This window comes from Oncorhynchus clarkii, chromosome 7 (assembly GCF_045791955.1).
Source record: "Oncorhynchus clarkii lewisi isolate Uvic-CL-2024 chromosome 7, UVic_Ocla_1.0, whole genome shotgun sequence".
Classification (NCBI taxonomy): Eukaryota; Metazoa; Chordata; class Actinopteri; order Salmoniformes; family Salmonidae; genus Oncorhynchus; species Oncorhynchus clarkii.
In genome coordinates, this window is record NC_092153.1 from 77967161 (window position 1) to 77980345 (window position 13185).

At 41.8% G+C, this 13185-nt stretch overlaps 1 protein-coding gene across 3 annotated transcripts in view; it reads left to right on the forward strand.

The window, feature by feature from the left end:
- Positions 1-1253: 1253 nt before the first annotated feature.
- The window catches only part of LOC139413879 (glutaminase kidney isoform, mitochondrial-like), a 30297-nt gene continuing 18365 nt past the window's right edge, over positions 1254-13185 (forward strand). For 2 of the 3 annotated variants that reach the window (XM_071161715.1, XM_071161713.1), the window contains exons 1-3: positions 1254-1673; positions 1917-2013; positions 9904-10025. In XM_071161715.1, coding sequence (XP_071017816.1) covers positions 1456-1673; positions 1917-2013; positions 9904-10025 — 437 coding nt within the window. In that variant the 5' untranslated portion in view covers positions 1254-1455. Of the gene's footprint in view, positions 1674-1916; positions 2018-9903; positions 10026-13185 lie in introns of all 3 variants that reach the window. The other variant, XM_071161714.1, reaches the window with a different exon arrangement.

A 13185-nucleotide genomic window follows, 5' to 3' on the forward strand; every position in this document is an offset into this window, starting at 1 on the left:
CGGATGTTTTGTCGGAGCAAGTCTCTGGAGCCATGAGCCAGAGAGCGTATTAAATCCTGCTGTATTGTCACTGCGGTCAGCGGGTCAAACGAACGACAAAATGAACGAGTCACTCAGGGAAAAAATGATTCATGACTCTCGATTTAGTAAAAGGAGTCGTTAAAAAATACAACATCTTTCGCGAACAGCACATCACTAGCGTACATTTCTGTTTGCAACGCGGTTTGGTCCACAGGTGCAGAGCGCTTGATTTGCCCGTTTTGACTACCTGTTTAAGAGCGTAGTCAAAACTACAAACGTCTGAGTTTTCCATGCAAAACAAATAACACATTTAGCTCTATCAGTTACATTATCTACATAACCTAATAATCCCCAGTTTACAATTGGCTCATTCATCCCCCTCCTCTACCCTGTAACTATTCAACTTAACTGGTAAAATAACGAATAAATACAAAATAAAATAAATGCTGATATATGCAAATGCCGATATAACGTTACTGTTGGCGGATAATGTGTTCACTTTGAAAGCTACCGGTAGAAACGTTGTACAGTTGGCTTAACTGGTAAGTAGACCTAATGCACTTTTTCTACAATCAACGTAGGCATACCTAGCAAAGTTAGCTAACGTTTTCCCCATTTCAACATTGATTTTAGTAGCATTCAAGAATTGCTGCAGACATACATGATAGGCTACGTTGACTGATGGACCACGTCTAATTTGCTTGATAGTTAGCTAGCTAATAATAGATCACGTTAATATGGCTAGTTAACAAGATCACTTTCAGGGTATAAACTAGATGGCTATATCCATATATTGTTTGATTTGCTTTCCATATACTGTAGTGGTGATGACAGTAGTCCGACTGACAACTTTACCAGGAGGATTTACCAATGTCAACCTCTTTCTGAAAGCCTAATATCCGATGAAGCAAGATGAATTACACATATTGTTTGCTTAGCGTTACATGCCAAATGGAAAAAATGATCAGTTGAATTTTACAGATCATGAAAACCATGCAGTTATTTGCTCTATTACTCAGATGATTGCGCTAAATGTGGAATAATCAGAAATATCTAGTTCTGACTATGTTCTTCAATGTGATAATATTAAAACCAAATAGTTATAAACATTTATTTAACAATTCTTTGAAAAGGGCACTGTAGTTGTCAATGGTTTTAGCGGAGCTGGGGGTTTCCTTGCTCCCCTGCAGCCAAGATGACCTGCTATAAATACACACTCCGACGTCATCGGCGCAGTTTTCCTCTTGTGCGCTCATGACAAGTTTCGAACGTGAAAACGAGATTGCTGCCTAGATACCTGTAGTCGGTTTACCAGAACGGATTTATTAGACTAAGGGTAAATAGTGGAGAAAGTAACGGAAATACTATCGAAAAGGTATCCGAAGGCAGTTATTTATCCTTAAATGCTTTTCTTTTTGTAAAGTTAGTGTAACCATGCACTGTTTGAAAATATTACGGGTTACCAACGCAGCAGCTGTTGAAACTTTGAAAGACACGACTAAAATAGTTTTTAAAAAGGTTTGTTACAACGGTTTATTACCGTGTTGTCGTCGTAATGTTAAAGTTCAACCGGCACAATATTTCAACACAAGCTCAACAGATCAGCACCGCATCGGAACAACCTCAGACATGGACCACGTGCTTTCCAAACTGTGAGTTTGTGTTTTTATTATTCCAGTTCAGACAGTTCATTTGTGTTATGTATTGATTGGCAGATATTAATTTACTGTGTGTTTGCGTGAATCACATTTAGGCCTATGTTATTGTATATTCAAAACATGGCTTGTCTCCATTCTCCTCAATCATCCATTACTCTTTATAAATAGCCAATCAAGTTGTGTATGTCTGTGTTGTTTAAAGCTGACAATTTCCCTCTTCACTGTATGTATATGTAGGAGCAGTGGGAAGGGTCTCTTCTCAGAGGTAGAAGATATGCTCTTCTACACCATCACAGAGGGTCAGAAACAAGTCCCCGTCTCACACTTTATCTCTGTGAGTAAGTACACACATCAGTTAACCTATACAGGAAAGAAGAGTAGGTTGTAAATTAAATACCTTACTCTGTCACAACCCTCCTTGACAACAAACTCTCTCTCGATGTAGACATACAGCCACAACCACAAAAGCACATTCTTGTTCTCTCGCTCCCTCTGTCTCGCTCCCTCCCCCCCACACACACACACACACACACACACACACACACACAAAAACACTGAAGAACAGACATTTATTTGCAAATAAAGATACAAAATCTGTCATAAGAGATGATCTATGAGACTTGATGTAATTCTGCTCTCACTCAAACTTCGTCTTTCCACCATTTGAGCTATACTTACTCCAGGTATGCTGAGTGCAAGGGTTATTGGAGACTTGGGGCCACCAAACTGCCACCGTGGCAGTGCCAACTCTCTTTACTTTGAGGAAGTAGGGTAATTATGTGCTAGAGAGGAAGTAGGGTAATTATGTGCTAGAGAGGAAGTAGGGTCCTTATGAGGAATGGAGGAAGTAGGATAATTATGTGCTATGAAGGAAGTAGGGTAATTAGGAGGAAGGGAGGAAGTTGGGTAATTAGGAGGAAGGGAGGAAGTAGGGTAATTAGGAGGAAGGGAGGAAGTAGGGTAATTATGTGCTAGAGAGGAAGTAGGGTCCTTATGAGGAATGGAGGAAATAGGGTAATTAGGAGGAAGGGAGGAAGTAGGGTAATTAGGAGGAAGGGAGGACGTAGGGTAATTAGGAGGAATATGGTAATTATGAGGAAGGGAGGGAGTAGGGTAGTTATGAGGAATATGGTAATTATGAGGAAGGGAGGAAGTAGGGTAATTATGAGGAATATGGTAATTATGAGGACGGGAGGAAGTAGGGTAATTATGAGGAATATGGTAATTATGAGGAAGGGAGGAAGTATGGTAATTATGAGGAAGGGAGGAGGTAGGGTAATTATGAGGAGGTAGGGTAATTATGAGGAATATGGTAATTATGAGGAAGGGAGGAAGTATGGTCAGTATGAGGAAGGGAGGAAGTAGGGTAATTATGAGGAAGGGAGGAAGTAGGGTAATTATGAGGAAGGAAGGAAGTAGGGTAATTATGAGGAATATGGTAATTATGAGGAATATGGTAATTATGAGGAAGGGAGGAAGTATGGTCAGTATGAGGAAGGGAGGAAGTAGGGTAATTATGAGGAAGGGAGGAGGTAGGGTAATTATGAGGAAGTAGGGTAATTATGAGGAAGGGAGGAGGTAGGGTAATTATGAGGAAGTAGGGTAATTATGAGGAAGGGAGGTAATAGGGTAATTATGAGGAAGTAGGGTAATTATGAGGAAGGGAGGTAATAGGGTAATTATGAGGAAGGGATGAGGTAGGGTAATTATGAGGAATGTGTTAATTATGAGTAAGGGGGGAGGTAGGGTAATTATGAGGAATATGGTAATTATGAGGAAGGGAGGAGGTAGGGTAATTATGAGGAATATGGTAATTATGAGGAAGGGAGGAGGTAGGGTAATTATGAGGAATATGGTAATTATGAGGAAGGGAGGAGGTAGGGTAATTATGAGGAATATGGCCATTATGAGGAAGGGAGGAGGTAGGGTAATTATGAGGAATATGGTAATTATGAGGAAGGGAGGAGGTAGGGTAATTATGAGGAATATGGCCATTATGAGGAAGGGAGGAGGTAGGGTAATTATGAGGAAGGGAGGAGGTAGGGTAATTATGAGGAATATGGTAATTATGAGCAAGGAAAGACGTGCAACAAGTGAGGCGTACATCGAGTACATCCCTTGTGCAAGCTGACATGGTGTTCATTGAAAATTGAATTGCAGTGTTTGACATAGACAGTGCAACTATCAGGAGAAAAATAATATTCAGCATAGCATACTTTCCCAATGTAGATGTCAAGACAGGCCAATGTACTGTAGTCCCTTATAGTAGGTTATAGATAGTCATATCCATATGCATTTTCTGAATAGATAACAAATAGCTGTTCAAATGATACATTCCGCTGATATGTGATTTAACCTAGTTAAATAAAGGTTAAATCAATAAAAAAAACAATTGAGTGAATCAACTCTTGAAACAATAAGGTGTATCGTGGAACATGGCTATTTCATTATGTTATTTAAATTAAATCGTTTCCATGTCTCCAAGCCTGATGAAGGAAGGAATGTGTCTGGTGAAGATCACAACACATCAGTCTAAAGATTACCCTGCAGAGACCAGAGAGACTAGAAATAGGTTGTAAAGATTACCCTGCAGAGAACAGAGAGACTATAAATAGGTTGTAAAGATTACCCTGCAGAGACCAGAGAGACTAGAAATAGGTTGTAAAGATTACCCTGCAGAGACCAGAGAGACTAGAAATAGGTTGTAAAGATTACCCTGCAGAGACTAGACAGACTGGATTAGGTTGTAAATATTACCCTGCAGAGACTAGAGAGACTAGATTAGGTTGTAAAGATTACCCTGCAGAGACTAGAGAGACTAGATTAGGTTGTAAATATTACCCTGCAGAGACTAGACAGACTGGATTAGGTTGTAAAGATTACCCTGCAGAGACTAGATTAGGTTGTAAAGATTACCCTGCAGAGACTAGATTAGGTTGTAAAGATTACCCTGCGGAGACTAGATTAGGTTGTAAAGATTACCCTGCGGAGACTAGACAGACTAGATTAGGTTGTAAAGATTACCCTGCAGAGACTAGATTAGGTTGTAAAGATTACCCTGCAGGAACTAGACAGACTAAATTAGGTTGTAAAGATTACCCGACAGAGACTAGACAGACTAGATTAGGTTGTAAAGATTACCCTTGCAGAGACTAGACAGACTGGAATATATTGTAAAGATGACCCTGTAGAGACTAGACAGAATGGAATAGATTGTAAAGATTACTCTGCAGGAACTAGAGAGACTAGATTAGGTTGTAAAGATTACCCTGCAGAGACCAGCCAGACTAGATTAGGTTGTAAATATTACCCTGCAGAGACCAGCCAGACTAGATTAGGTTGTAAATATTACCCTGCAGAGACCAGACAAACTAGATTAGGTTGTAAACATTACCTGGCAGAGACTAAATTAGGTTGTAAAGTTACCCGGCAGAGACTAGATTAGGTTGTAAAGTTAACCGGCAGAGACTAAATTAGGTTGTAAAGATTACCCTGCAGAGACTAGACAGACTAGATTAGGTTGTAAAGATTACCCTGCAGAGACTAGACAGACTAGATTAGGTTGTAAAGATTACCCGGCAGAGACTAGACAGACTAGATTAGGTTGTAAAGATTACCCTGCAGAGACTAGATTAGGTTGTAAAGATTGCCCTGCAGAGACTAGACAGACTAGATTAGGTTGTAAAGATTACCCGGCAGAGACTAGACAGACTAGATTAGGTTGGAAAGATTACCCTGCAGAGACTAGACAGACTATATTAGGTTGTAAAGATTACCCTGCAGAGACTAGACAGACTAGATTAGGTTGTAAAGATTACCCTGCAGAGACTAGATTAGGTTGTAAAGTTAGCCGGCAGAGACTAGATTAGGTTGTAAAGATAACCCTGCAGAGACTAGACAGACTGGATTAGGTTGTAAATATTACCCTGCAGATATCAGACAGACTAGATTAGGTTGTAAAGATTACCGTGCAGAGACCAGACAGACTAGATTAGGTTGTAAAGATTACCCTGCAGAGACTAGACAGACTAGATTAGGTTGTAAAGATTACCCGGCAGAGACCAGACAGACTAGATTAGGTTGTAAATATTACCCTGCAGAGACTAGCCAGACTAGATTAGGTTGTAAATATTACCCTGCAGAGACCAGACAGACTAGATTAGGTTGTAAAGATTACCCGGCAGAGACTAAATTAGGTTGTAAAGTTACCCGGCAGAGACTAGATTAGGTTGTAAAGTTAACCGGCAGAGACTAAATTAGGTTGTAAAGATTACCCTGCAGAGACTAGACAGACTATATTAGGTTGTAAAGATTACCCTGCAGAGACTAGACAGACTAGATTAGGTTGTAAAGATTACCCGGCAGAGACTAGACAGACTAGATTAGGTTGTAAAGATTACCCGGCAGAGACTAGACAGACTAGATTAGGTTGTAAAGATTACCCTGCAGAGACTAGATTAGGTTGTAAAGATTACCCTGCAGAGACTAGACAGACTAGATTAGGTTGTAAAGATTACCCGGCAGAGACTAGACAGACTAGATTAGGTTGGAAAGATTACCCTGCAGAGACTAGACAGACTATATTAGGTTGTAAAGATTACCCTGCAGAGACTAGACAGACTAGATTAGGTTGTAAAGATTACCCGGCAGAGACCAGACAGACTAGATTAGGTTGTAAATATTACCCTGCAGAGACTAGCCAGACTAGATTAGGTTGTAAAGATTACCCGGCAGAGACTAGACAGACTAGATTAGGTTGTAAAGATTACCCTGCAGAGACTAGATTAGGTTGTAAAGATTACCCTGCAGAGACTAGACAGACTAGATTAGGTTGTAAAGATTACCCGGCAGAGACTAGACAGACTAGATTAGGTTGGAAAGATTACCCTGCAGAGACTAGACAGACTATATTAGGTTGTAAAGATTACCCTGCAGAGACTAGACAGACTAGATTAGGTTGTAAAGATTACCCTGCAGAGACTAGATTAGGTTGTAAAGTTAGCCGGCAGAGACTAGATTAGGTTGTAAAGATTACCCTGCAGAGACTAGACAGACTAGATTAGGTTGTAAATATTACCCTGCAGATACCAGACAGACTAGATTAGGTTGTAAAGATTACCGTGCAGAGACCAGACAGACTAGATTAGGTTGTAAAGATTACCCTGCAGAGACTAGACAGACTAGATTAGGTTGTAAAGATTACCCGGCAGAGACCAGACAGACTAGATTAGGTTGTAAATATTACCCTGCAGATACTAGACAGACTAAATTAGGTTGTAAAGATTACCGTGCAGAGACCAGACAGACTAGATTAGGTTGTAAATATTACCCTGCAGATACTAGACAGACTAAATTAGGTTGTAAAGATTACTGTGCAGAGACTAGACAGACTAGATTAGGTTGTATCATCATTCAACTATAACATGGGGGTTTTGTATTTCAACATGTGATGAAATTATCCCCCTAAAAACGAACTTGTTAAATGAAAGAATCAATTGTTGAAGATGTCAATGATAGTCAAAGCTCTGATTTGATCTGTGTTTTATATTGCACCAGCACTACTGCACTGTTTCAATCAAAACACTTGCAACAAGTGACTCAAAGCGTTCCCAAACCAGCTTCAGTTCAGCTTGGACAAAGAAGGGTATCAGTTACTCAACTTGCAACAAGTGACTCAAAGCATACCCAAACCAGCTTCAGTCCAGCTTGGACAAAGAAGGGTATCAGTTACTCAACTTGCAACAAGTGACTCAAAGCGTTCCCAAACCAGCTTCAGTCCAGCTTGGACAAAGAAGGGTATCAGTTACTCAACTTGCAACAAGTGACTCAAAGCGTTCCCAAACCAGCTTCAGTCCAGCTTGGACAAAGAAGGGTATCAGTTACTCAACTTGCAACAAGTGACTCAAAGCGTTCCCAAACCAGCTTCAGTCCAGCTTGGACAAAGAAGGGTATCAGTTACTCAACTTGCAACAAGTGACTCAAAGCGTTCCCAAACCAGCTTCAGTCCAGCTTGGACAAAGAAGGGTATCAGTTACTCAACTTGCAACAAGTGACTCAAAGCGTTCCCAAACCAGCTTCAGTCCAGCTTGGACAAAGAAGGGTATCAGTTACTCAACTTGCAACAAGTGACTCAAAGCGTTCCCAAACCAGCTTCAGTCCAGCTTGGACAAAGAAGGGTATCAGTTACTCAACTTGCAACAAGTGACTCAAAGCGTTCCCAAACCAGCTTCAGTCCAGCTTGGACAAAGAAGGGTATCAGTTACTCAACTTGCAACAAGTGACTCAAAGCATACCCAAACCAGCTTCAGTCCAGCTTGGACAAAGAAGGGTATCAGTTACTCAATTTGCAACAAGTGACTCAAAGCGTTCCCAAACCAGCTTCAGTCCAGCTTGGACAAAGAAGGGTATCAGTTACTCAACTTGCAACAAGTGACTCAAAGCGTTCCCAAACCAGCTTCAGTCCAGCTTGGACAAAGAAGGGTATCAGTTACTCAACTTGCAACAAGTGACTCAAAGCGTTCCCAAACCAGCTTCAGTCCAGCTTGGACAAAGAAGGGTATCAGTTACTCAACTTGCAACAAGTGACTCAAAGCGTTCCCAAACCAGCTTCAGTCCAGCTTGGACAAAGAAGGGTATCAGTTACTCAACTTGCAACAAGTGACTCAAAGCGTTCCCAAACCAGCTTCAGTCCAGCTTGGACAAAGAAGGGTATCAGTTACTCAACTTGCAACAAGTGACTCAAAGCATACCCAAACCAGCTTCAGTCCAGCTTGGACAAAGAAGGGTATCAGTTACTCAATTTGCAACAAGTGACTCAAAGCATACCCAAACCAGCTTCAGTTCAGCTTGGACAAAGAAGGGTATCAGTTACTCAACTTGCAACAAGTGACTCAAAGCGTTCCCAAACCAGCTTCAGTCCAGCTTGGACAAAGAAGGGTATCAGTTACTCAACTTGCAACAAGTGACTCAAAGCATACCCAAACCAGCTTCAGTCCAGCTTGGACAAAGAAGGGTATCAGTTACTCAATTTGCAACAAGTGACTCAAAGCATACCCAAACCAGCTTCAGTTCAGCTTGGACAAAGAAGGGTATCAGTTACTCAACTTGCAACAAGTGACTCAAAGCATACCCAAACCAGCTTCAGTCCAGCTTGGACAAAGAAGGGTATCAGTTACTCAACTTGCAACAAGTGACTCAAAGCATACCCAAACCAGCTTCAGTCCAGCTTGGACAAAGAAGGGTATCAGTTACTCAACTTGCAACAAGTGACTCAAAGCATACCCAAACCAGCTTCAGTCCAGCTTGGACAAAGAAGGGTATCAGTTACTCAACTTGCAACAAGTGACTCAAAGCATACCCAAACCAGCTTCAGTCCAGCTTGGACAAAGAAGGGTATCAGTTACTCAATTTGCAACAAGTGACTCAAAGCATACCCAAACCAGCTTCAGTTCAGCTTGGACAAAGAAGGGTATCAGTTACTCAACTTGCAACAAGTGACTCAAAGCATACCCAAACCAGCTTCAGTCCAGCTTGGACAAAGAAGGGTATCAGTTACTCAACTTGCAACAAGTGACTCAAAGCATACCCAAACCAGCTTCAGTTCAGCTTGGACAAAGAAGGCTATCAGTTACTCAACTTGCAACAAGTGACTCAAAGCATACCCAAACCAGCTTCAGTCCAGCTTGGACAAAGAAGGGTATCAGTTACTCAACTTGCAACAAGTGACTCAAAGCATACCCAAACCAGCTTCAGTCCAGCTTGGACAAAGAAGGGTATCAGTTACTCAATTTGCAACAAGTGACTCAAAGCATACCCAAACCAGCTTCAGTTCAGCTTGGACAAAAAATGGATATCAGTTACTCAACTTGCAACAAGATTCGTGTATGTCAGTGGGCCTCAAGATGAGTTAAAGTTAGTTCATATAAATTTAGTTCACATCCAAGTTCCTCGCATAACAGTATTAATAACTTTGTGAGATGTGAACTCGACATGACCAGGCAGAATGATTTACAGTACACTGTAAATTAAACTGCAGTATAGCTTTGCTGTATGGCTTCGCTGACAACATCATTCCTTTCTCCCCAACCAAATCTTTGTGTTGTTAATTTATTCATCTATTTTATCGTCTTTTGTTTACTTGAACCGCTTCATTGTGTTGTTTTTACTGTAACATGTCCTGTGACTTTATATGCACTTTAAATAAAGTTTGATTTGATTTGATCAGGCCCTCAAGAGGACTGGTCTTATTGTATCCGACCCGCGACTGAAGGACTGTATGGACAAGCTGCAACGCTCCGTATCGGAATCCTGTCATGACGCCATGATGGACCGGGAACTCTTCCACAAGTGAGTTGCCCAGCTTGTCTCCTTGTTGGATTTAGACGTTCCCACATTGCTCCATACCCCTCCCTCTTGTCCCTAACCCCTCGATGTTTGCAGATCTGAAGGGTCTGGATAGGTACAAGCAGTGCATTGTTGGAGCTTCCACCATATTGCTTACAGCTGGTCTGCATAAACCGAGGGTAGGTCCAAGGGTGGGGGGGGATTTGGGACCTGCTTCTAGAGCCACCTCTACCTGTCTCCACCTCTCTCCACCCCCTTCTACCTCTATCCACCCCCTTCTACCCCTCTCCACCCCCTTCTACCCCTCTCCACCCCCTTCTACCTCTCTCCACCCCCTTCTAACCCCCTCTACCTCTCTCTACCCCTCTATATACCTCTCTCTACCCCTCTCCGCCCCCCTCTACCCCTCTACACCCCCTTCTACCTCTCTTTACCCCTCTCTACCCCTCTCCACCTCTCTACCCCTCTCTAGCCCTCAACCCCTGTACACCCCTCTCTACAGCTCTACCCCTGTCCACCTCTCCTTACCTCTCTCTACCCTCTCTACCCCTCCACCTCTCTCTACCCCTCTCTACCCCTCTCCACCTCTCTACCCCTCTCCACCTCTCTAGCCCTCTTTGCCTCTGTCACACAGTCATCACATTTCCATCTCCTCTTACTGCCAGGTGCCATGGTAGAGTGAGTCTATTAATACCCTGACCCCTTCAGCATTCCACATTATTAACCCAAAGCTTGTTGTAGGCTTACTCACTCACTCACTCACTCTGAATTGAATTAAGTGCTTTATTGGAATGGGAAACATATGTTAACATTGACAAAGCAAGTGAAGTAGATAATAAACAAAAGTTTACAAAAAATTAACAGTAAACATCACAGAAGAATAAAGACATTTGAAATGTCATATTATGTCTATATACAGTGTTGTAACGATGTGCAAATAGTTGGGAAGGGAAAACGGAAAGTGAAAATAAGCATAAATATGGGTTGTATTTACATTGGTGTTTGTTCTTCACTGGTTGCCCTTTTTTTGTGGCAACAGGTCACAAATCTTGCTGCTGTGATGGCACACTGTGGAACTTCACCCAGTAGATATGGGAGTTTATCAAAATTGGATTTGTTTTCAAATTCTCTGTGGGTCTGTGTAATCTGAGGGAAATATGTGTCTCTAATATGGTAATACATTTGGCAGGAGTTTAGGAAGTGCAGCTCAGTTTCCACCTCATTTTGTGGGCAGTGAGCACATAGCCTGTCTTCTCTTGAGAGCCAGGTCTGCCTACGGCGGCATTTCTCAATAGCAAGGCTATGCTCACTGAGTCAAAGCTTTCCTTATGTTTGGGTCAGTCACAGTGGTCAGGTATTATGCCACTGTATATTCTCTGTTTAGGGCCAAATAGCATTCTAGTTTTCTCTGTTTTTTGTTAGTTACTTGACACATTGGAAATAATTATCTTTTTATTTTCTCATGATTTGATTGGGTCGAATTGTGTTGCTGTCCTGCTGCTCTGTGGGGTCTGTTTGTCTTTGTGAACAGAGCCCCAGGACCAGCTTGCTTATGGGACTCTTCTCCAGGTTCATCTCTCTGTAGGTGATGGCTTTGTTATGGAAAGTTTGCAAATAGCTTCCTTTTAGGTGGTTGTAGACTTGAACGGCTCTTCGCATGTATTAGTTGGTGTTTTACATTGTACATTGAGGATATTTTTTGCAGAATTCTGCATTCAGAGTCTCAGTTTGGTGTTTTCCCATTTTGTGAATTCTTGGTTGGCGAGCGGACCCCAGACCTCACAACAAATACTCACTCACTCACTCACTCACTCACTCACTCACTCACTCACTCACTCACTCACTCACTCACTCACTCACTCACTCAAACACACATGGCTCCTCTCTCTGGCATTTACTCTTCAAGTCATTTTAAGAGGCAAAAGTATATGTGCTCTCAGTCCACTGAGGGCTGAGGGACCGTGGGCTGAGGGACCGTGGGCTGAGGGACCGTGGGCTGAGGGACCGTGGGCTGAGGGACGATACGGGTAGTCTTGTGTGGGCTAAAGAGCAGAGTACGACTCCGATTTATAGGTGCCGGCTGCCTTGGTCCTTGGGCCTACACACACACACACACACACACACACACACAAACACAAACACAAAGTACATTTTGATTGGAATGAAATGTAACCCTTAATCAGTTGACCTGTGACAGCTTTGTGTTTCAGCTATGGCTATGCATGTCCTTTCATTACAATTCAGTTAAAGAGTGAATGATTGACATCTGGAGTGGACTTTGACAGTCCAGGCATCTTGATCTCGTGGGGAAAACCAGTGTTCCTTATATCTGCCAGGTAGTCGACACTCTTAGAAAAAAGGGTTCCAAAAAGGTTCTTTGTCTGTCCCCATAGGAGAACGCTTTTTGGTTCCATGTAGAACCCTTTTTGGTTCCATGTAGAACCCTTTTTGGTTCCAGGTAGAATCCTCAGTGGAAAGGATTATACATGGAATTCAAAAGGGTTCTACCTGGAACCAAAAAGCGTTCTTCGAAGGGTTATCTTATGGGGACAACCAAATAACCCTTTTAGTTCTAGATAGCACCTTTTTTCTAAGAGTGTACACATACTGTAGCAAGAAAACGTATGTGAACCCTTTGGAATTACCTGGATTTCTGCATAAATTGGTCATAAAATTTGATCTAATCTTCATCTAAATCACAACAATAGACAAAAACCGTGTGCTTAAACTAATAACACACAAATTATTGTATTTTTCTTGTCCGTGTTGAATACAGAATTTAAACATTCACAGTGTAGGTTGGAAAAAGTATGTGAACCCCTAGGCTTTTGGAGAAGTCATTAGCCAATTGGAGTCAGGAGTCAACTAACCTGGAGTCCAATCAATGAGATGAGATTGGAGATGTTGGTTAGAGCTGCCCTGCCCTATAAAAAACACTCACAAAATGTGCTATTTGCTACAGAGTTTGCTATTCACAAGAAGCATTGGCTGATGTGAACCATGACTCCAACAAAAGAGATCTCAAAAGACCTTGACTTGCATAAAGCTGGAAAGGGTTACAAAATAATCTCTAAAAGCCTTGATGTTCATTAGTCCACGATAAGACAAAATTGTCTATAAATGGAGAAAGTTCAGCACTGTTGGCCGTCCTGCAAAGATGACT